Source organism: Colossoma macropomum, unplaced genomic scaffold (assembly GCF_904425465.1).
Source record: "Colossoma macropomum unplaced genomic scaffold, Colossoma_macropomum, whole genome shotgun sequence".
NCBI classification, from domain to species: domain Eukaryota; kingdom Metazoa; phylum Chordata; class Actinopteri; order Characiformes; family Serrasalmidae; genus Colossoma; species Colossoma macropomum.
The window spans coordinates 61153254-61178747 of NW_023494792.1; the positions used below are offsets into that span (position 1 = coordinate 61153254).

At 41.2% G+C, this 25494-nt stretch overlaps 2 protein-coding genes across 2 annotated transcripts; both read left to right on the plus strand.

Moving 5' to 3' along the window:
• Window positions 1-1926: 1926 nt before the first annotated feature.
• Window positions 1927-6597, plus strand: LOC118812627 (aldo-keto reductase family 1 member B1-like). Its single transcript, XM_036577731.1, has 10 exons — window positions 1927-2085; window positions 2531-2698; window positions 3509-3625; window positions 3715-3792; window positions 4660-4782; window positions 5085-5191; window positions 5839-5920; window positions 6037-6120; window positions 6218-6300; window positions 6392-6597. The coding sequence occupies exons 1-10, from the start codon at window positions 2020-2022 to the stop codon at window positions 6432-6434; spliced, it is 951 nt and encodes a 316-aa protein (XP_036433624.1). The 5' UTR covers window positions 1927-2019; the 3' UTR covers window positions 6435-6597.
• Window positions 6598-15601: 9004 nt separating this feature from the next.
• On the plus strand, window positions 15602-19660 carry LOC118812630 (aldo-keto reductase family 1 member B1-like). The gene is made up of 10 exons (XM_036577734.1): window positions 15602-15784; window positions 16180-16347; window positions 16942-17058; window positions 17147-17224; window positions 17746-17868; window positions 18263-18369; window positions 18912-18993; window positions 19090-19173; window positions 19279-19361; window positions 19453-19660. The coding sequence occupies exons 1-10, from the start codon at window positions 15719-15721 to the stop codon at window positions 19493-19495; spliced, it is 951 nt and encodes a 316-aa protein (XP_036433627.1). The 5' UTR covers window positions 15602-15718; the 3' UTR covers window positions 19496-19660.
• Window positions 19661-25494: the final 5834 nt, after the last annotated feature.

Below are 25494 nucleotides of genomic sequence, written 5' to 3' on the forward strand. Positions count from 1 at the left end.
TACACCGATCAGGCATAACATTATGACCACCTCCTTGTTTCTACACTCATTGTCCATTTTATCAGCTCCACTTACTATATAGGTGCACTTTGTAGTTCTACAGTTACAGACTGTAGTCCATCTGTTTCTCTGATACTTTGTTAGCCCCCTTTTACCCTGTTCTTCAGTGGTCAGGACCCCCATGGACCCTCACAGAGCAAGTACTATTTGGGTGGTGGATCATTCTCAGCACTGCAGTAACACTGACATGGTGGTGGTGTGTTAGTGTTAGGTGTGATAAGGCTTTATTTTCTGTGCTAAAAAGTAAAAAAAAAACAAAAAAACAACAAACAGTGCATCTTCTTTCTTTCTAATATCCTTGATTGAACTCATTCATTCATTCATTCATCATCATTAACCGCTTAATCCACATAGGGTCACAGTAGCAGTTGGGAGAGCAGAGAATCCCAGACGGCCCTTTCCCCTGCAACTTCCTCCAGCTCATTCTGGGGGATCCCGAGCTGCTCCCAGGCCAATTTGGAGATATAATCCCTCCAGCAGGTCCTAGGACAACCCTGGGGTCTCTTCCCAGATGCCCAAACCACTTCAACTGGCTCCTCTCAGTGTGGAGAAGTAGCAGCTCTACTCTGACCTCCTCCCAGATGACCGAGCTCCTCACTCTATCAAGTAGAGTGTAGCCACCACCCTGCAAAGAAACCTAATTTCCGCTGCTTGTATCTGGGATCTCATTCTTTCGGTCATGATCCATAGCTTGTGACCACAGGTGAGAGTTGGGATGTAGGCAGAGAGCTTTGCCTTATGGCTCAGCTCTTCACCACTGCAGTCCGGTACAGTGACCGCATTACCGCTGCCGCCTGACCCAGCCTGCAGCCGATCTCACGATCCCTCCTCACATCAATCGTGAACAAGACCCCAAGATACTTAAACTCCTCCACCTGGGGCAGGTCCTTTAACCTGACCTGGAGTGGGCATGCCATCCTTTTCCAGGCTAGGACCATGGACTCGGAGGTGCTGATTGGCTTCAGACTCAGTTGCAAACCGCTCCAGTGAGCGCTGGAGGCATCCATGCAATCCAACCAAAAGGACCACATCATCTGCAAATAGTAGAGATGCCACCCTCTGGCCTCCACCCATAATGACCTCCTGACCGCGGCTACGCCTTGACACCCTGTCCATGAATATCACGAACAGGAGTGGAGACAAGGCACAACCTTGGCGGAGTCCAACTCTAACACAGAATGAGCTTGACCTAATGCCGAGTATAGGAACACAACTCTCACTCCGGGAGTACAGAGAATGAATGGCCTGGAGTAGTAGCCCCGGCACCCCATCCTCCCGACCCCGACTCCCTAACCGCTCCCGAGCCAATAAACTCCAACTGCACGGCAGCCAGCCGGGGACACATGAGTACCACCACACCTGCTCAGTGCCTCTCACCCTGCGCAACTCCTGAGTAGGAGAGAGACCATCCACGGGAGCCAGCTTGTTAAAATGGGTCATTTTCAGTTATTCTTCCCTTGAAATGTTTCAAGGCTTTGCCATTTCACCTTCTTTTACCCATACAATACTGTAGTGACCGTGATCCATTATTTCTCAGTTTGCTTGTATCAAAGTTTCACTGTGCTGGGTTATATAATCATAAGAATGTGTGTGGAGAGAACATGTGAACAAACTCCTTTTTGACACATTGTGCAGAAGCAGATTCTGTATTTCAGCCTATTTATTCATCCAGTTATGAGTTTGTAAATGTTTTCTAAAGATTTTACTTCCACAGACTGAGGAGCTTTTTGTCAAGTCAGTTTACTGAGTGCAAGCCTCTGCTGGACCGGCTGCTAACTCCTCCTCCTTTTTGGCTCCAAGCTCCAGCAGGTAATGGGCGGACCCCAGACATGTCCAATCAAATCCCGACACTGGCCTTTTATTTGATGAGCTGCCACAGTGTAAAGAAACAGAGAGACGTCTGTCGGAAGCCACTTCACTATCTAGTACATCTAAGTAGAAAAACAACATTGCTTCATCATGGCATCCGCTCTCACTCTCAATAATGGAGCACGAATGCCCATTATAGGTCTGGGGACTTGGAAGGTAAGAGACTCGAAAGTATTGTGTTACTGAATTCCAGACTGCTTTTGTTTAAACGAGCTTTTCAGCAACAGCTTGCAGTTATTCTCTTGCACCATTGTAACTGCACAGTTGTAGTGTTTTCTATCTCCCTCACTCCTCTTCTCTGACTCTCCTTTAATGCCTTTCTTACTGTGTTGAGTGGAACCTATGTATTCCAGTATTCTCAGTCACTTCTTACCAGCTACATGCATTTAGGTCACCATAACTCAGCACTAATCGTGGAACCTCATGGCCTTTTATAGTTCCCCCCACTTTAATTCATGCAAATGAAATCAGGGGTTTTAAAGATGAGTTTGGTAGCTGATCAGTTGGACTCAGTATGTCAGAGCACAGACAACATTAAACTAGTGGTAGTTTAGAACTACATGACTCACAGTGTTAAAGTGTCAGTGATGTTTCTCCACAGTCCTCCCGAGGAGAGGTCACAGAAGCCGTAAAGGTGGCCATCCTGGCTGGTTACCGTCACATAGATGGGGCTTATGTCTATCGGAACGAGGAAGAGGTCGGGGCCGCCGTCCATGCCATGATGGATCAAGGAGTGGTAAAAAGAGAGGAGCTTTTCATCGTCAGCAAGGTGGGCAGAACCATTACTGTCATTTGGTTTTTATCTATTACAGGTCTTCTTTTTGCAGCCTTTCAGAACTGTAGTTTTTAAGCAATTGATCAAATACATCATTGCTGTCGCTACAAAACCTCTCCTTTTTTTACATCACCTTTTACATTACAAAATGTCAGGATGAATGGACCAACATAGGTGCTCCACAATTACTTGGAACAAATAATTTCTCCATTTACTACCATTAAAAGTTAGTCATGTATTTTTTTCTCCTATAAAGTCCACCACTTTTGGTGAATTTCTTTTTTTGGTGTCTTCTTGCCAGCTGTTATGTAACAAAACTGTTTTTCTTTTCTGTAATTTTGACTACACTGAGAACCAGATACTCTTCACAAATGAACATACCAGCAGTGCAAGGCATTACATAACAATGTTTACTGCAGAAACCTTGAGGGTGTGTCCTGCAGTCGCAGGGGTGGTTGGTGTGGACTTTGTGTTAGTGCAGTGAGTGCAGTAGATCACATAGAGAACTGGAGAATAGTCGATTGTGAGAGAAAATGGGAAAGGGGGGAAACACTACAATGACAGAAGTGACGAAAATTCCACACATTGGTTATAAAAACTCATTCTGCTATAGCAGTTTACACTTCTCCATGGCACATAAGCAACACATGGTAGTTTAAAAACCACAGAGTCATTGACACCTTGCAGAATTTTTCCTTTTATCTAAAAGCCTTTAAATGAGTGATCATTAGCTGATGAGTCACACTAATCACAATCAAATACAAACAGAACAGCGTGGAACATTTTATATGTTTACCTTTTCAGTTATGGTGCACGTTCCATGAGAGATCTTTGGTTAGAGGAGCCTGTGAGAAAACCCTGAGTGACCTAAAGCTGGACTATCTGGATCTCTACCTGGTGCATAACCCTATGGGCTTTAAGGTAATATTAATCAATAAATGTTTATAGCATAAAACATGTGAAAAGCCTTACATGTGCACAAGTCCTGATTGCTGGATTTGAATCTGCAGCCGGGAGAAGACCTCTTTCCTCTTGATGCTGAGGGCAAAGTGATTCCAGACAACAGCACCTTTCTGGAGACATGGGAGGTAATTACAGAGTCATAAACCTGAAATTTCAATACATTTACATAGACTGTTCTGGAACAGATCAAAACCTCATTATTGCCTCATTAAATCAATGCATATGTATGTACTCCAGCATTCTGTTGCACTGATATGAGTGGATCAGACCCAGCAGTGCTGCTGGAGTTTTTAAACACTGTCCACTCACTGTCCACTCTATTAGACACTCCTACCTTGTCAGTCCACCTTGTAGATGTAAAGTCAGAGACGATAGCTCATCTGCTGCTGCACAGTTTGTGTTGGTCATCCTCTAGTCCTTCATCAGTGGTCACAGGACGCTGCCCACAGGACGCTGTTGGCTGGATGTTTTTGGTTCTCAGTTCAGCAGCGACACTGAGGTGTTTAAAACTCTGGCAGCACTGCTGTGTCTGATCCACTCACACAGCACAACACACGCTAACACACCACCACGTCAGTGTCACTGCAGTGCTGAGAATGACCCACCACCCAAATAATACCTGCTCTGTGGGGGTCCTGACCACTGAAGAACAGGGTGACAAAGTATGCAGAGAAACAGATGGACTACAGAGTGAAACTATACGGTCAGTGGAGCTGATAAAATGGACAATGAGTGCAGATACAAATGTGTGCTGGTGAATTTCTGTGTAACACCAGTATTTTCACCTAAAAAGCTACACCTACAGTCCTGCATTTGCCATCCAAGAAGTTTTTTGCCTTGTGTTTTCTTCCCATCGGTTAACCGATCATCCGTTCATTAACCCATGAAGATACTCAGGTATCAAAATTAGTCAGATTATAAATGTTCATAAAACGCACATAGAAGGTTCTGTGAATTTGGATCATTCTAATGTTTTCAGTTTTATCATAAAGGAAATGGAGAAGCTGGTGGACGCTGGGCTGGTCAAGGCCATCGGTATCTCCAACTTCAACCGAAGCCAGATTGAAGCCATCCTGAACAAGCCAGGCCTCAAGTACAAACCTGTCACCAACCAGGTAGCATTTTCCAATCTATAGTTCTTACTTTACTCCCCTGTTATTGAATGATAATGATACACTCATCAAGTTCACAATTCTGTATGACTGTAATAATGCTTACTAGCAACACTAGAGTCAGGAGGCAGGGGGAGAGATGGAGTGAGGTGCTGATTAGTGCTGATTGTTGTTCAAACAATGCAATCACATTAGATAGCATAATTAATCAAAAGTCCATTCTTCATGATGCACAGTTACACCTATTCAATAATCATTTTGGTAAAATAAATGAAAACAGCTGATGTTTTTATCTCCTACTCCAGATTGAGTGCCATCCCTACCTGACGCAGGAGAAGCTGATCAACTTCTGTCACTCTAAGGGCATCACAGTGACTGCGTACAGCCCTCTGGGGTCCCCTGACAGACCATGGTGGGCAAAAATTAAAACTTGTATAACACCATTCCAGATTCCCCTTTTGTCCTTAAAGGCGAATACCACTGATTTTTTTTTTTCCAAATTTCTTCATAATTCAATTGTTAAAGTGTAAAGCAAAGTCATTCAGTGTGTTTGTGAAATGCTCCTTTCTAAAGGCCTTGAATGAATCACAGTGGTGGTGATAGGAACCAGACATCTGAAGAGTTTAATGCCTGTCTTACACTAAGGTATTATAATGAAATGTTTATGAATATTCTGGCTGAAGGCGAAGACATTATAAGATAAGACTTTAGCCTAAAACATGTTTTTCAAACCCATTCATGGAGGAGAGATTGGCATAAATAACAGCCATCAACGTTCTGTATAAAAACTCAGAAGACTCGTGTAGGTTCACTGGTTTGCGTTGTAGTCCTGGCGATATCTGGTTCCTATCATCACGACTGTAAAGAAATCTCAGTCTTCATAATCATCCATTTCACACCAAACCACTCTGATTCACTTTGTTTACATCTAAACAATCTAATTATGCAGACATTTTGACAACCAAACAGTGGAATTCCCCTTTAATAATCAATGAACCCACCCATCACTGCAGAACTGAACGGAACCCATTAACTCTACTGATCGATCTCTTTTTACAGGGCAAAGCCAGGTGATCCGTCCCTCCTGGAGGACCCAAAGATCAGAGCCATCGCTGATAAATATAAGAAAACAGCAGCGCAGGTACCTGTGTGTGTCGTTATTACATCATCATGTGTGTAGAAAGACGGTTTATGTTACACGCTGAGAGGGTCGTGTGATGTTCTCACCTCAGACCACCTGATATGCTTTATCAACAGATCCTAATCCGGTTCCACATTGAGAGGAATGTTGCAGTTATTCCCAAATCCGTCAAGCCGGAAAGAATCAAAGAAAATTTCCAGGTGATCTTACTGGATTGTGTACTGTATGTTGCTGCATGTAAATCTCCTCATAATGAAGGAACATATTATTATATTGCTGTTTTCTTTTTTGATGCAGGTCTTTGATTTTAAGCTGAGTAAAGAAGATATGAACACCATTATGAGCTTCAACAGGAACTGGAGAATAATCTTACTAGACTTGTGAGTTAAGAGATACTGAGAATATGTGTAGCTGTGTTTATATATTTACAATCTGTTTGTAACTCAGTGGCTCTGTTATCCTTTCATTTAGGACTTCTAACCACAAGGACTACCCACTGAACGCAGAGTACTGAGCTCCTCACCTGCACGGCCTGAATGTTCATTCTGTGCTGATATCAAGTGCAGATATTATGTAAACTAAGAAATAATTTGGTGCTCATTGTGTTTTGATAAATACTTATTCCTGAAATGATGATTAATTAACAAGGACTGAAATAAATTTCTGTGTGAAACTTCTTCAAGCGTTTATTTTATTTTATTTTATTTTTTTTTTGTGTCTGAGCTGTTGTTGCTCCTAGATGCTTCCATTTCACAATAATAGCACTTACAGTTGACTGGGGCAGATCTAGCAGGACAGAAACTTCACAGTCTGACTTGGGCAGAGGTGGCATGCTGTGACAGTGGCATGTTTAAAGCCACTGAGCTCATCAGTACAACCCTCTACTGCCAGTGTTTGTCTATAGAGACTGCAAGACTATGCACTTCATTTTAGCCACCTACTAGCAATGAGTGTGGCTGAAACACCTGAACTCAATAATTAAGAGGTGTGTCCCAATACTTTTGTCCATATAGTGCACCAGTATTTTGCCGGGGGCTGTCGTTCTTACTTCGCATACTATTAAAATCTTCCTCAGTAATGTTCTGTTTCAGTCCAGTTGTGTCTTTAGCTCTTGAACAGATGTGTTGTGTGGACAGAGAAGCCAGTGACACGGACATTGTAATGCTTCATGCGCTGTAAACAACTGTTTCCATTGGTTTTGCTGCCACAGCCATCCAAAAATAACATGTGGCTTGTTGTTGTCACACTTCCCTCCCCTCCCGCTGTCTCCGCCTCCCAGCCTCCAGACTTCATTGCCCAGAACCCCACTCCTGATCACATGACCACCAACCTCCCTCACATGACTCTCCAACATTCTGCCTCACCTGAGTATTGATCACTCACACCCGTTCCTTGTTACAGTTACCTGTGAGTTCAGTATATAAGCCCGGGCTTTAGTTTAGCTCATTGCGAAGTATTGCCTTTGTTATCGGAGCCTTACTGAGCCTTCTATTGGTCTGTTTGCCATTTCGTGTATGAATCTTGCTTTGTTTTTCTTTGGCCTTGCCCTCTCAGTATAGTTGTGATTTCTGGTTTGACCCTGTTTCCGTTTTTTTGGACATTGCTTTTTGGACTCTCCTCGTGGTTACTGTTTTGGTCTATTGTTTTTTGACATTGAACTGGCCAACTTTGATTTCGGATACTCCCTTTGTTAATAAACCCTTTTTACCTAAGCGAGGTCTGCGAACGGCAGAATTCTGTTCGAGCCTGACAGTTGTTAGCTCATGTAGCATTGAATGATGAAGCTGTGGGTTCACTGGAAGAACAGCCACAACCTTACCGTCTGTTTTCAGACCTGAAGATCAATCCACACTCACACACTTCGCCCTGAGAATGACCGTTAGTGGAGAAAATGTATGTATGAAACCCTCAGAGTACAACGTCGGTCTCTCGCTCCTCTATTCTATTGTGTATATATACTTGACCGCTATACAGAACCCTTTTCAAAAACAAGGTTCTATATAGAACCATATACAACACATTTTTCATCAACCTGAAGAACCGTTTCACCATGCAAACAACCATTTAAGCATGCAAAGCGTTCTTTGAGTGTTCATAGTTCTATACAGAAATATTGTCTTTACTAAAGAACCCTTGAAGACCCATCTTTTTTTAAGTTTGAAGCTGATTGAAGTTACATTGACAAAGTATTCCTGTATCAGAGAGTTACTTAGTTACTTTTTCATATTTCCGCTGTCACAACCTGAACATATATCTGAGCTGACTCGGCTACATCATTGAAAACAATCTGGGTAACGCTTTATTTGGACAGTCCACTTTAGATGCTTTGTAGATACTTAATTTACTTTCAAGTTATGTTCAACTAAATATCTACTAAATTGACCATCATTTTCTTTAACTGTAAACCTGCTCTAATCCTAAACTAGAGACATAAAATTCAGGTCCAGAAAGTAAAAGTCCTTCCCAGGATTTTGCTCCAAAGGCCTGGCTTCTCTAGTTAGATCAAACCACCAGCAGAGCTGTCCAGGCAGTTGGAACAAAATCCTGGGAAGGATTTTTACTATCTGGACCTGAATTTTACACCTCTGTCCTAAATACCCTTAACCTCAACCCAAAACCTAAACCCAACCCTCACCCAGGTCCTAGCCCTAACCCTGGTCCAAATCCTAACCCTAACTCCATCACTGTTTAGAATCAACTGAGTTTCAACAGATGGTTTGTGCACAATTTGAACATCTGTCGATCATCTATAGGGGACTATAGTGGACTATCCAAATAAAGTGAGACCACAATCTGTACAGAAAACACTGAGAGCTGAGACTGATCACAGTTCGCTCTGCTAGAGCACATCTACACACCTCTCTGTGAGCTGTGTAAGGAACTAGGTTCCTTCTTCCTAGTTGATCTGTTTCCAATAAAGTATTTTAGAATCCCTGAAAGGCTGTACAGAGGATGTTGCTGTTTAATTAAGTTCATTTAAGACAAATCATGAGTAGACTGCTTAATTAATATGTAATTTTAGTGAGAGTCCTGCTGCCCATCAGCTCCCTGGACTCTAGCTTAGGTGTGAACCTCTACAGACAGTAAACACATTCACAGCCTTCACACTGTATATTTTCACTGATATCTGTTCAGAACATTTACACCATTAAAATCAGCAGCAACATCAGCAAAGTACCCAGCTTTGATTTTTACTGTAATATATTTCACTAATCATGCTGATCACTTCATACAGAATCAGACATTATTACTGCATTTCACAGTTAAACAGCTACACAGCCTCTCACAGTTAAAGACAAACACAGAGAGAGAGAGAGAGAGAGACAGAGAAAGGGCGGGAAGGCGAGGAGAGATCAGATCAGGCCATTCAACAACACCGCAACAGAATCACTGCCAGAGTTTACGAAGAGTCTGTATTAGACTAGATTCCCTGTCTCACAGCCATTCACGGCCATTTCTCTCCAAAACAGCAGCTAAAATAGGCTGTATAAATGGTAAACTGTAGTCTGTGGGCGACACCTGTTAACTAAAGTATCTGACAGACACTTGTAATAAAATATACGCAGCAGATTTTAAGTTTCATAAACAGAAGCATCTTAAAGACAGAAGAAAAGCGTAAACACGGTACCTGTTCAGCTCGGATCAGCTAACTCAGCTAATGTTCCCTTAGGCTGGAGTCAAGTTGTGAGAGCAGAGATCTGATCAGGTTTCGCGTTCAGCTGCTGACAATAATGCCGTTTTCTTTAGTTCATGTTAAATGAACACAGATGACCGTTTGGACGCGGTCTGTTCCTCGTGTGTGCTGGTTCGGTTCTCCTCTGTCCTTCTCTGTAGTGTTTTTCCTGCCAGAGCTGCTGTTTTTTGATTTGGTGAATCTTTTAAATTTAACCACGCTTCGTTCTTATTGGTTTCTGAGCTGATACACTCATTTATTTTTACTCTAACGTTATGAAAATTAAAGTAGCGAAGTGAAAGTATTTCAGTAAAAATGAACTCAAGTAAGAGTAAAAGTACTATAATTTAATTCTACTCCAAAAAGTACCATAACAGGGAAAACTGTAATTATAGTAACGAGAGTAAATGAAATTTGTTACTTACACCTCTGGTTACAGGGCTGCCAAGTCTCACACATTGTCCATGAGACTAATGCATGTAGACCTAGTCTCACACCACACCCAGCATTTCTCACACATTTCTACATCTCCTCAAAACAGCCTACTGATGAGCCTGAATGCTCAAAGTTTCACACTTATCCAACTTTAATGATTAAAAACAAACTGGCAGCTGTGATTTACTCTAATTCAAGAGAGAGAGAGAGTGAGCTAGCTAGTCAGTCACTGCCAGTGCTGCAGATAAGTGGCCTGTATCTGGTTGTAGAGAGGAGAATTACCACTCAGTATGTCTTCCGGGTTTCTGTAACGCTAGAGGGCGCTCTCCTGAGAAAGTCTTAGATGAATGGGTCAAGATGGAGCATTTGAGCAAAATCATGGTTTATAAATACTTTTAAATATTAAATATATAAATATTTTTTATGTTAATTTCCTGAACACAGAACAGCATAAAACATCTTAACACTGCTGTTATATCTTTGAGAGCTTTTGAACTCGAGCTATAAGAGTTTGAGACAGTGCCTCATGTACATTTATGACTTCAGTGAGCCAATAAGCTGCTCCACTGACCAGCCAATCAGCACTCAGTGGAATTAATCCTAATCAATCAGCACAAGGTAGCAGTAATGCTAACGTCCTGCTTCCTAAAACCCGTTTGCTGTAGAAAAATGAAACATGCTGGTAGGTTATCTTTGCTTTTTTAGTGAAAATACAAACTTCTACTTTTCAAAATGAAAGGAAAGTTCTAAGGAAGTCATTCCAGTCAGCTCCATTCACCCCCATTCATTGACAACTCGCAGTCATGTTTTTGACATAACAGGCTAAACAGGAAGAGGCCAGACTCCTCATAAACCGGCTCTGGAAAAACCTTCACTGAAAACACACAACAACCCCCCCCAACTAGTGTGAACTGAAGGGAGATGAAGAGGTAAACGACCGACTTGGTCAGTGAACTGAGCATGACTAATAACAAGTTCTTAAATAGCTAAAATGATAAGCAGGCAGGGGCGCAGGAAGGTTTTTAAGTTGGGGTGTTGCGTATGTGCGGTGTGGCCGATGAGCTGACTTTGTTTTCATTCGTTATTTATTTATTCATTTATTTGTTGAAGTATGTATCTGTAAGGAATCAGCCCATGCCGTCCGCAGCCAGCAGAGGGCGTAGGCAACTCTCTGAGGATGAGAGAAACTCCAATTCCCAGACTTCCCTGGGTTAATCAGGCCTACTGGGCTCACCTGCTGAGTGCTGTTCTTAAGACAGCAGCAAAGGCCCTCAGCCCCTTTGTAGAGGGGTGACCGGTACAGTGTCAGAGAAAAGGAAGAGAAAAAGAACAGAGAGCCAAATGCTCCAAACAAAAGACAAAGAAAAGAGAGACACAAGAAAAGAAAATACAAAGCAGCTTCAAAAGAGAAAAAAGAAAAAGAGAGCCAAAAGAAAAGAATCTCTAATAATAATAGAAAGGTTTATCTGAGTTTAACAAAGGAGAACGTTACTGTAGGCTGTATCCTCTCATTTGGACATAGATAGATAGATAGATAGATATAGAGAGAGAGATAGATAGGTAGATAGATAGATAGACAGATATATATAGATACATAGATATAGAGAGAGAGAGAGATAGATAGATAGATAGATAGATAGACAGATATATATAGATACATAGATATAGAGAGAGAGAGATAGGTAGATAAATTAGATAGATAGATAGATAGATAGATAGATAGATAGATTACATCACATCGCAACTGATTACATCACAAGGTGAAGTTTAAAGCTGAAACGAACACAGATAACAGCTTGTTTAACACATTAGAGGATTTATGTTAAGATCAATATTCTCGCAATTATCTCACTGTTGTCAGAAGAAAACCTCATAGGTCCAAAACTGTAACTTTACAGAAGAAGGAAAAAGCATACTTAACTTTTAATGTAAGTCAAACGTACCAGATGGCCCTATACATTTTGTATAAAGTTCATGATGTATGAATAAAAAAAATGGCCCAAAATGACTTTGATGATTTTTTCCTTCTATTACTATTTTGGAGATGTTTTGGAGATGATTGGACAGGTTTTGTTCCAACAAAAGCGATATATGCTGTGCCTGATCCGCTCAGACCAGCGCAACACACCACCACCATGTCAGTGTTACTGCTGAGAATGATCCACCACCCAAATAGTACCTGCTCTGTGAGGGTCCACGGGGGTCCTGACCACTGAAGAACAGGGTAAAAGGGGGCTAACAAAGTATGCAGAGAAACAGATGGACTACAGTCTGTAACTGTAGAACTACAAAGTGCACCTATATAGTAAGTGGAGCTGATAAAATGGACAATGAGTGTAGAAACAAGGAGGTGGTCATAATGTTGTGCCTGATCGGTGTATATATCTGCAAGCCATTTCACATGTCATGTGTTTCACCTGTTTTGCAGTTTTACTTCAAAAACGAAAGCCCATCTCTGAATATTACTGGAGGAGTTCCAGTTACAGAGAATAGAGTGCAGAGCTGATGCAGAGAGCCAGTAACATTAAGTCACAATATGCTTTTCGGGTGATCGTTAGTGCTTGAAGAACACTGGCCAACCAGACAAACACAGCATGATTAGACCTTTATCAGTGGATTTAGTGCAGTGCAGTGTGTGAAACACTAATTGTGGCACTTTTGGGGCTTTTTGTCTCATCAAATGTCAGAAAACAATGAACATCATGGCACCTTATGATAAATTTCTTGAAATATTACTATACATATTTTTTGCCATATTACCCACCCCTAGTTAAAAGAATCTGATAGTAGTCTGATATTCAGAGTTCAAAAATACTTACCTGTGATTGTGAAATAATCTAGCAAGAGAACACAGCAGGAGCGTGTGACCACGTGTAGCATCATGACTGCACAGAATACGCATTATGTACATTCATAAAGAACACGGTTCTTTAAGGATTCTTTAGTAAAGACAATGGTTCTGTGTAGAACCATGAATGCTCAGAAAACTATTTGCATGCTTTAAGGACTCTTTTCATTGTGAAATGGTTCTTCAGATTGATGGAAAATGTGTTGTATGTGGTTCTATACAGCACCAAAAAAGGTTCTTCTGTTGTTGCAATGTCAAGCTTGTACCAGTGGCAGAACACGTTTTAGTACAATATAGAACCATTTTCAAAAAGATTCTATACAGAAACATCTACAACATTTCGCCATACAAAGAACCATTTTGTAACGCTCGGACAGAAAACCAGACGTGTGCGGATGGTGAGTGCAGGTGGTTTAATATAAACCAAGCGGCCGTAGTCAAAAGGGGAAAAACAGAGATCGTAGTCAAAAAACAGTCCAAAAGTCAAAACACAGATCATACACACAAGCGAAATTACCAAAGGAATAGGCAAGAGGCAAAAACGGAGTCAAACGAAGCAAAAAGGTCAAACACGGTAAACAATCAGATCAGGATGAAAAACGCTCAGTAGTCTCGGAGAAACAATACCTCGCAGTGATTCTAACTAAAGCCCGGGCTTTAGTTTATCTACTGGGTTTATCTACTCTAAACTACCTGTCATATGATCATCAACACAGGTGCAAGCAGTCAAAACTCAGGGGATTGTGAGCGCTGATAGGAGCGCCTGTGAGAGTCTGAAGTCACATGAGACTCCATAGTATCCTGGGAAATGGAGTTCTCGTCAGAGTCGGATTCCGAGTGCGGCTGCTCAGTCACATGATCTCCCAGAGACTTCTGGTAGATGATGTCCGTTTCCTCCATAGAGGGAGCCGAATGCATGACACATTTAGGCATGCATATGGTTCTTTAAGTGTTCATGGTTCTAAACAGAACCATTGTCTTTATTACAGATAAATTGAGGAACTGTCTCTTTAAGAATGTACTTAGCATCACTTGCATTATGGTCATTTATCATTCATGTATTTGTTATGGTTTTGTATTTTTGATAAATATTCCTCCTACATGTGAATATTTTTTCTAGCCCCTCCTTGTGAATTTCCACATTTGCACATATTGTAAAAGCTTATTCTCTATGTAGCACAACGGCACGGCCATGACATTATACACACACAAAAACTGCCGAGTCATTGACAACTTGCAGAATTTTTGTTGTTATCTCATGATTTAAGGGCGTGAGAGTTTTATTGCTCACAGTCCAAAACAGACAGTAGAGTGTATTTCAGTGTTACATATTTACATATTTATCCTTCCAGCTATGGTGCACGAATCGTGGGAGATCTCTGGTTAGAGGAGCCTATGAGAAGACCCCAAGGGACCTAAAGCTGGACTATCTGGATCTTTACCTGATACATTTCCCAATGGGCTTTAAGGCACTATTAATAAGTAGATATTTATAATGTATTTATATAAAAAAAAACCCTGTCATTGGACAGAAGTATTTCAGTTAAGCAGTGATAACTGATGACTGCTGTTAGAGGCCTATGAGAGTAACTTTGTCACCAGTGAAAACCAGTAACTACTGTTAGAAGCTAATTACAGACAACTACGAATGTTAATGACTACTGTTAGAACACTGTAGTGAAGATCTGTTAGTATGAACATGAGAAGAGCTCAGAGTATTGTGAGGCAGGTTAAGCAATGTCTACGCATATATGCTTTAAATCTGGATGCAGCATGTCATCATGATGGTCAGTGGTATGCAGGTGAGGTTTGCACAACGTTGTCTAGGTAATCTCATCACTGTATAAGATGAGAGATATCTGTAAGACTATTTCTTGTGCTAAAAAGTAAAGAAAAAAAACATACAGAAAACAGTAGCCACGTCTACATGCAGCCAAATAATCCGTTAATAATCCGACTAATAGCTCAGTCGGAATAGAATACGTCCATGTAAACATCTCAAACAGAATAGGCTCGTCCGATTGAGGCCATTCAGAATACAATTTCTATCCAACTGAACGAGGTGGGTAATCGTGCAAATAAACTGTTAAATAGAAGAATAATATCCGTGTAAACGCCTGTATCTGATTACATTCCCTATCGGAAAGTCTGAATCTGCAATCAGAATGTATTTAATCAGATTGGCAAAAATCTTTGCATGCAAACACAGCCAGTGCATCCTTTCTTTCTTTCTAAAATCCTTGTTTCAGCTCATAAAAAGCTGTATTGCTATGCATCCACACAAGTCAGCTTGTTACAATGGTACATTTTCAATTCATTTTCTGTTGAAATATTTCAAGGCTTTGCCATTTCACCTTTATTTTACCCATACAATACTGTATTTACCGTAATCCATTATTTCTCAGTTTGCTTGTGTCAAAGTTTCACTGTGCTGGGTTACATTATCATAAGAATGTGGGTGGAGACAACATGTAAACAACAAACTCCTTTTTGATGCATTGCGCAGAAGCAGATTCTGTATTTCAGCCTATTTATTCATACAGTTACAAGTTTGTAAATGTGTTATAAAGCTCTTACTTCCACAGACTGAGGAGCAGCGTCCAAATTAGCTTTTTGTCAAGTTTACTGAGTGCAAGCTTCTGTTGCACCGGCTGCTAACTCCTCCTCCTTGTTGGCTCCAAGCTCCAGCAGCTAATGGGTGGACTCCAGACATGTCCAATCAAATCCTGACACTGGCCTTTTATCTGGGGAGCTGCCACAGTGTAAAGAAGGAGAGAGACGTCTGTTGGAAGCCACTTTTCTGTCTAATACATCTTGGTAAAAAAAAAAACATCGCTTCATCATGGCATCCGCTCTCACTCTCAACACTGGAGCACGAATGCCCATTATAGGTCTGGGGACTTGGAAGGTAAGAGACTCAAAAGTATTGTGTTACTGAATTCCAGACTGCTTTTGTTTAAACGAGCTTTTCAGCAACAGCTTGCAGTTATTCTCTTGCACCATTGTAACTGCACAGTTGTAGGCTATTCTATCTCTCTCACTCCTCTTCTCTGACTCTCCTTTAATCCCTTTCTTACTGTGTTGAGCGGAACCTGTGTATTCCAGTATTCTCAGTCAATTCTTACCACCTACATGCATTTAGGTCACCATAAATCTGTACTAATCGTGGAACCTCATGGCCTTTTATAGTGCCCCCCACTTTAACTCATGCAAATGCAATCAGGGGATTGAAAGATGAGTTTGGTAGCTGATCAGTTGGACTCAGAGCACAGACTACATTAAACTAGTGGTGTTTCTCCACAGTCCACCCCAGGAGAGGTCACAGAAGCTGTAAAGGTGGCCATCCTGGCTGGTTACCGTCACATCGATGGAGCTTATGTCTATAAGAATGAGGAAGAGGTTGGGGCCGGCGTCCATGCCATGATTGACCAAGGAGTGGTCAAAAGAGAGGAGCTTTTTATTGTCAGCAAGGTGGGCAGAACCATTATAATATAATTAGAAAATTCCTCCTTTCACTTCCATTAAATGCAAGTAATGCTTTTCCTGCTCCAGTGAAGGTTTTGGAGATATGAGGTTTCTTTTCTGTTGTTTAATTCTGACTTTAATCTTGATAAATGAACACACAGCAATGGAAATTATTACATAACAATGTTTAATGCAGAAACCTTGGGGGGGGGGTTGTGCAGGGGTGAGTGGTGTGGGTTTTGTGTTAGCATGAATAACATCATAGGTCAAATTTGGTTACGGTGAGTGCAGTAGATCACATAGAGAACTGGAGAATAGTGGATTATGGGAGAAAATGGGAAAGGTGGGAAACACTACAAGGACAGAAGTGATGAGAATTCCTACATGGGTCGTAAACACTCTGCTTTGGAAGTTTACACTTCTCCACGGCACATAAGCAACACATGGTAGTTTAAAAACTGCTGAGTCATTGACACCTTGCAGAATTTTTGCTGTTATCTACAGGCCTTTAAATGAGTGATCATTAGCTGATGAGTCACACTAATCACAGTCCAAAACAAACAGAATAGGCGGGAACATTTTACCTGTTTATCTTTTCAGCTGTGGTGCACGTTCCATGAGAGATCTCTGGTTAGAGGAGCCTGTGAGAAAACCCTGAGTGACCTAAAGCTGGACTATCTGGATCTCTACCTGATTCATTTCCCTATGGGCTTTAAGGTAATATTAATAAAAAACATTTATAATGTACAACATGTGAAAAGCATTACATGTGCAAAAGTCCTGATTGCTGAATTTGAATCTGCAGCCGGGAGAAGACCTCTTTCCTCTTGATGCTGAGGGCAAAGTGATTCCAGATAACAGCACCTTTCTGGAGACATGGGAGGTAATTACAGAGTAATAAACTTTATATTTCAATACAAAGACTGTTCTGGACCTCATCATTGCCTCATTAAATGCATATGTATGTACTCCAGTATTCTGTTGCACTGATATGAGTGGATCAGACACAGCAGTGCTGCTGTGTCCACTCACTGTCCACTCTATTAGACACTCCTGCCTTGTCAGTCCACCTTGTAGATGTAAAGTCAGAGACGATAGCTCATCAGCTGCTGCACAGTTTGTGTTGGTCATCCTCTAGTCCTTCATTAGTGGTCACAGGACGCTGCCCACAGGACGCTGTTGGCTGGATGTTTTTGGTTCTCAGTCCAGCAGCAACACTGAGGTGTTTAATGAGCTGTCTGATCCACTCGCACCAGCACAACACACACTAACACACCACCACCACGTCAGTGTCACTGCGAATAGTCAAATATCAAAATTAGTCAGATTGTACATTCTCATAAAACGCACATGGAAGGTTCTGTGAATTTGGATCATATAAATGGTTCCAATTTTATCATAAAGGAAATGGAGAAGCTGGTGGACGCCGGGCTGGTCAAGGCCATCGGTATCTCCAACTTCAACCGAAGCCAGATTGAAGCCATCCTGAACAAGCCAGGCCTCAAGTACAAACCTGTCACCAACCAGGTAGCATTTTGCATCTGTATTTCTTATGTTAACATTCAGTAACAGGACTGTAACAATACGCTCAGCCTGCAATGTAATTAGGTTTACAAAACCAGGTTCACAATTCTGTATTCTCATAATACTTTGAACTAAATTCGAGTGAAGACAAATTATGACTGCAATAATGCTTACAAGCAATGCTACAGTCAGGAAGCAGGAGGAGAGCTGGAGTGAGGTGCTGATTAGTGCTGATCGTTGTTCAAACAATGCAGTCGCATTACACAGCCTAATTTTTGAAAGTCCATTCTCCACAATCCAGAATTACACCATATTCAATAATCATTATTTAAAGTGTTTAAGAAGGTCTTGTGTTTTTCCAGTAGAAAACAGCTGATGTTTTTATCTCCTGCTCCAGATTGAGTGCCATCCCTATCTGACGCAGGAGAAGCTGATCAACTTCTGTCACTCTAAGGGCATCACAGTGACTGCGTACAGCCCTCTGGGGTCCCCTGACAGACCATGGTGGGCAAATAAAACCTTTACCAGATACCACCAGATTCCAGATTCCCCTTTTGTCCTTAAAGGGGAATTTCACTGATTTTTCCAAATTTCTTCATAATTTAATTGTTAAAGTGTAAACAAAGTTATTAAGAGTGGTTGTGAAATGCTCCTTCCTGAAGGCCTTAAATCAGTCATAATGGTGGTGATAGTAACCAGACATCTTAAGAGTTTAATGCCTCTAAAAGATTACAGTAAGTTATTACATGAAATGGTTATGAATGTGTTGCCTGATGGCAAAATAAGATTTTGGCCTTAAACGTGTCTTTAAACCCATTCATGGTGGAGAGATTGGCATAAATAACCATCATCAACATTCTGTATAAAAGCTCAGAAGACTCGTGTAGGTTCACTGGTGGTTTTGGACAGTAATTAAAATGTCTTATCTAATTATGCAGAAATTTTGAAAAAACAGTGGAATTCCCCTTTGCGTAATCAATGAACCCACCCATCACTGCAGAACTGAACTGAACCCATTAACTCTACTGATTGATCTCTTTTTACAGGGCAAAGCCAGGTGACCCGTCCCTCCTGGAGGACCCAAAGATCAGAGCCATCGCTGATAAATATAAGAAAACAGCAGCGCAGGTACCTGTGTGTGTCGTTATGACATCATCATGTGTGTAGAAAGACGGTTTACGTTACACGCTGAGAGGGTCGTATCATGATATGCTTTATCAACAGATCCTGATCCGGTTCCACATTGAGAGGAATGTTGCAGTTATTCCCAAATCCGTCAAGCCGGAAAGAATCAAAGAAAATTTCCAGGTGATCTTACTGGATTGTGTACTGTATGTTACTGCATGTAAATCTCCTCATAATGAAGGAACATATTATTATTATTATTATATTGCTGTTTTCTTTTTGATTCAGGTCTTTGATTTTAAGCTGAGTACAGAAGATATGAACACCATTATGAGCTTCAACAGGAACTGGAGAATAAGCTTACTAGACTGGTGAGTTAAGAGGTACTGAGAATATGTGTAGCTGTGTTTATATATTTAAAATCTGTTTGAAACTCAGTGGCTCTCTTATCCTTTCATTTAGGGCTACTAACCACAAGGACTACCCACTGAACGCAGAGTACTGAGCTCCTCGCCTGCACGGCCTGAATGTTCATTCTGTGCTGATATCAAGTGCAAATATTATTTAAACTAAGAAATAATTTGATGCTCATTGTTTTTTTTATTAAATACTTATTCCTGAAATTATCATTACTTAATAAGGACTAAAATACATTTCTGTGTGAAACTTCTTGGAGTGTTTTGTGTCTTCCCTTAACAGTAACATTAACACTGACTGAGAAATACATCAGGATTTTTCAACCATTTGTTATATTTGTAGGGCTGCACGGTTTATTGTTAAGGCCTGCGACTAGAAACACCCAGGCAGAGAGTGACATGGGTAGACTGGTGGTAACGTAGTGTCAGGCAGCAATTCTTGAACTTTTTAATTCTAAACCACTCTTTTTTGTTGTTAGTTGCTTAACCTAAACTATATAGACAAACGTATTGGGACACCTACACATTACACCCACAGAGGCTTTTATGAATCCCATTCTAAATCCATAGGCATTAATATGTTGGTCCCCGCTTTGCAGCTATAAGAGCTTCCACTATACTGGGAAGCTTTCTACAGATTTTGGAGAGTGTCTGTGGGAATTTTGACCTATTCATCCAGCCAAGACGGCCTGGCTCACAATCTAGTTCATCCTGAAGGTGTTCGATGGGGTTGAGGTCAGTCAAGTTCTTCACACCAAACTCACCCAGTGATGCCTTTATGGAGCTGCTTTGTGCTCTGGGTCTCAGTCATGCTGGAACAGAAAAGGTTCTTCCCCAAACTGTTCCCACAAAGTTGGAAGCGTACAATTGTCCAAAATGTCTTGTTCTGCTGAAGCATTAAGATTTCCCTTCACTGGAACTAAGGGTTCTAGACCAACCCCTGAAAAACAGCCCCATATCATCATCCCTCCTCCACCACACTTTACAGCTGGCACAGTGCAGCCAGGCAGGTAACGTTCTCCTGGCATTCGCCAAACCCAGACTCGTCCATCAGACTGACAGATAGAGAAGTGTGATTCTTCATTAGCCCGACTGATCTGACTAACAGCTTAATCGGAATAAAATACGTCCATGTATACACCTTAATCAGAGGAGTCTACTCCGATTGAGGCCATAATCCATTAAATAGAAGAATAATATCCGTCTAAACGCTTGTATCTGATTACATTCCCAATCGGAAAGTTTAAGTACGTTCTGATCATGTTCGTCGTGTCATGTTGTGTGAAAGTTTATACTGTTCAGCAAGGCGGAGCAGAAACTGGTCTGCAGAGGAGACGAAGTTTATGCTCTGATCTTTAAAAGACGGCGGTGGGACGGACGTCCAGCTTATGTGTCTCAGAACACGACGTCTTCCTCTCGGCCTTCTTTAATAAGGACATGTGGAGGACGTTTTCCTAAGTCTGACATCATTTTAGATTACTTAAAAACACAAGCACTGCTCACTGCTGCTCATCTCACTCTGACTGGACTCACGTGATGCTGGTTGTCATGGTAACGTTTACACTGAGTGGTTCTCCATACATGAGCGTCATTTTGGATCGGATTACTTGTAGTGCTCATGTAAACTGAGATTTTTTATCAGATCGTTGAGTGGAGTAAGCACATAAACACTTCAGTCTAAACTGTAATTGGAATGTTTTCTGTCAAAAATCTTTGCATTTAAAGACAGACGCTCAGCTTTTTTAGTGAAATACATTCTTCTACTTTCTAAAATTAAAGGAAAGTTCTGGAAAAGTGATTGGAAACTATTTTAACTTTTCATTTTTAGCCGTTTAGCTTCATTCACCCCCATTCATTGAGAACTCCCTTGTGCCCCTGCTGTTTTGCAGTTCTGCTTTTGATATTTGGGGAAATAGGAAGTGGCCAGGCTCCTCACAAACCGGCTCTGGTAGTTCTCTGGTAAACTCCAGAAGTTTTCAGGTTCAGACCTGCAGAAATGACTTCAGTTCCATCTACTGGGGGGAGCAGGGAAAGTGGAGCAGATTGTAGTCCTGTGATAAAGCTGTAAAATCCATATTAGGGTCCAATGGACATTTTATTGGTACATTTTGTTTTTGTACTATTTGGTTACATACTTGTCAGAATTAAGGGTCAAACACATTTTGAGTTTTGAGGAAGAAATGCTCGGACCAGCCGTTTAGGTGTGTTTAGGTGTGCTGCGGCCTTATATGTGTTCCGAAGTGACCCTTTTGTGCATTCTGATCCCATTTGTCCAGATAACCTATGTTTCATGTTTGTATCTTGTTTACTGTTTAGATGAATAGTTAAAAGACTGTTGGACTGTGACGTATGTTGTTGTGCAGCTGCAGTACTACATTTTCACCACTAGACATTTATACTGTAATTAAAGGGGCTACTAGAGAAAAATGTCTGCATGATATAATTAGACCATAAGAGAATACATATTCTTGATTTAATGTCTTGCAATAATTAATATAAACCATTTCACTGGAAGCTGAAAAACTGAAGAATGTATTTTTTTTTTTATTGTAAGTTTCCAATTAAGTTTCTGAAAGAAGAGAAATAGAACTAAATGAAGCAGCAGAACAAAGGAGGATTACTGTACTGTGTACTGTATACAGCCTTATATCTACTCCTAGTGTGTCCCTTTGGACATCCTGATCCCATTTTTGCAGTCAATAAATACATCATCCTTCCAAAGTGACGTGATGCTTATTGGGGTGGAGATGGCTAACATGACATGCGTGCACATGAAGGGATATATATATATATATATATATATATATATATATATAATTTATTTATTTATTTAATTATTTAAATATCATTCCTATACAGGGTTACTGTATTGGCTAGTTGAAAAATGTTATCACAGTTTTTATCACTTATTATACAAATTTCGTCTTTTGGCTACATTAGACTACTTATTCTTCTCAAAACAATAGAAAATTCTAATTTAATTATGAATAAAATTATGAAAATCATACAAAAGGATGATGATCAACCAAGTTATAACTATACAAACTTCATCCCAAGTTCTATTTTCTTGCAATACTTTAATTTATTTGTTGGACATCAAATGGTTAAAGTTTTGAAGTTCACATGCAATAAAACTATATCTTTGCTAAATGAAAATGCAATAAACTTTTATTGCAAAGATTTTTATGACTTTTATTTTGAAATGCGATCTGATGCAATTAAGCCGTGCGAGACTGGCGCACAAGTCTCCTGTTCTCCCTCTGTACACTATTAAAGTCAACCTGAAAACAAAATGGACCTTTTTACCTTGTTAGTTCATGTTCATGGTCACATTAATTACAGTCCATCATGTCGTATAATTCAAGACAAAATTCTTGTTTCTTTGATGGCAGTGTAACTTTTGCTGCCTCTAAACGTTGTTTGACGTTTGGCTGCGTCATTGTGTTCCAGCGGGCGGGAAAAAATCTACTAACCAATAACATTCTTTCGTATAGTGTAAGTATTTAAAGGGGAATTCCACCAATTTTTCCAAATTTCTGCATAATTCAATCACTCATAATTCAGAAAGGTTTGATGTGAAATACTTTATTGTAAAAAAAACGTACCGACTCAGATTCCTTTACAGCAGTGGTGACCTACACGTGTCTTCTGAGTTTTTAAATGTAGGGTTGATGATGGTAAAATAGTGGTAAATAGTAGTGAAAAACACATGGGACAAAGTTCTGCAGGTAGAAGAAGCTGCAGCCATCCTATTTGGTCAGAATGAGGCCGAGGTCAGGTCTCGCCTCTGTCACGATTGGTCAAGGAGTGGTAAAGTGGCATGAAAATGTAGCATGACACATTAGACACAAGACCCAAATTCACAAAGGACTCATGGGACAAGACACATGACCTCGTATTTTCCAGAAAAGTCACTGATTGCTTGGAAATTTTGGTTGCTATCTCATGACTGAAGGTGTTACCATCAACTAATCAACCAGTGAATGAAAGCTTACATAGGAGTCATGTACAGTCATATCAGGGATTTGGGAAGTGTTCAAGGACAGCAACTGCTATAAAATAATAACAAAATTGCTATTCTAATTATAATACTTTTAACAATAGCATTTTCACTTGACTTAATTTTTGTTTTATGTATTTATATTGTAATGACGTGAGCATCTAATTGGTTCCTGACAATTATTCATGCTAATGTGTACTGGGCTATCTACTCTCTGTGAGAAGTGTATCGTGTTTTCTATCTGTTTTTTTGCTACTGCTATTGTTCAAAGCTGATTAAAGAGCAATGTTGTCATGTGCCCAGCCTCCGAGCATGGCTCCCCCTTGGATCAATGCTACAGTGGTGTCAGAAGTGGGACACTGTGTCAGCTCAATGAGTTAAAGCAGAGGCTGCAGTTGGAGCCAGGACCAGCGTCACAAAGTGGAAAGTGTGGCCCTGATCTGGTGTTGAGTTGCTTGGAGATGGCGACAATGGAGCCCTCCCTATGGCCGAACCTGCCAGCCTCCTCCGATATAATGGCAAGACCCCCTGGGAGCTTTCTGAGGCGAGGGTGCAGCTGGTGACTGACTTCTACAGGTGGTCAGATGAGACGGCAGCAGTGCACTCCTGTAGGGGGAGGCACTGCAAGTGCTGCTGTTCACCCTGAGGACCGTTGGCACCTGCCAGGATTGAAGATGGCCCTTCAATGGCGCTTTGGAGGAGCACTGGACCCTGCAGCTCAACATCATTGCTGAGTCAATGCAGGGAAAAAGAGGAGAAGCTGGGGGTGTTTGGTGAGGCAGGCATATAAACACATGGCTACCTGGAAGCAGTGCGGCAGGACCCGGCCCTTCAGGTGTTCCGGAGTGCCCTAATGCTAGAGAGCCTACAACACCATTTGAGACTACTGGTGCCATCATCCCTGGCTAAAGCAGAGAGTGGAGGTGATCCCTTAGAGATTGTCACTGCCAAGAACTGGTGCCAGCATCAACGGAAAACACTGTGCTGTGAGGGGCAGGTGGCCCCCATTCTGCAAGACCCTTAGAAAGGGCTTCACAGTGGGTAGGCTGGGTCAGCAGAGGAGCCTTTGGCTACCATGCAATGTAGCAGCAACGCAGGCACACACTGCAACCTGAGACCTCGTCGCAGCCCCTCCAAGAAGAACACAGAAGTCACTGAAGAGTGATGAGCTTCAGCGGGTGACGATGACCTCGACACCATCACTGGCTTGCAGTGGTTCAGCTCCCTGGACCTGTAAAGGTCACTCCAGAGGCCAAGGAGAAAAGTAGCATTCATCCTAGGGGTGGGGTTATGGCAGTTCCGGGTCATGCCCTCTGGACTGTGCAACAGCCCTGCTACATCATAGCATTTCAACAGGGGATGCTATGTGGAGTCTATCGGCCGATGGGTGGCCCACTTCGGGGTAATCAAGACACTGTTGACACAGATGTGGAGCTCATCATCCACTGTTGCAACACCAGCACAGCTCAAAACATACAATCCATGGTGTCCCGATGGAGTGAGTAGGAGTGGATGTCCTGGGATCCTTTCCAGACACTGAGCCTGGAAACTTTGAGTCCACTTAATCCACAAAGAGACAGGACTCAATGGACGCAAAGGACTCTAACAACACAACTGGCCATCTTGACATCAGCAAGACTGGGACCACCACCTGCCCCTGAGCTTTTTTTTAATCTTACTCACTCAGATGTCTTTACAGTGGTGGTGATAGGAACCAGGGGTCGTCATGACTACAACACAAATATAGACATTTTATTTACCATCCAAAATCATCAGTGAACCTACACGAGTCTGTTTTACACGGAATGTTGATGTTGGCAAAGTAGTGGAAAATCTGAAAAATAAACTTTCTTTCAGGACTATTTTTCCTCATAATGTCTTGCATGTACCTCTCCACCATAAATATGTTTAATAAATACAGTTTAGGCCAACACATTATCTCAAAACGATCATAAAACAATGTCTCAGGCAACAATTCTGACTTGGCAAGTTTCTCTACAAAGATGCATTGAACATCAAACCATTCTGAATGACTCTGTTTACATCTTAGTTAATTTAATTTTAAAAGTCAGTGGAATTTCCCTTCAA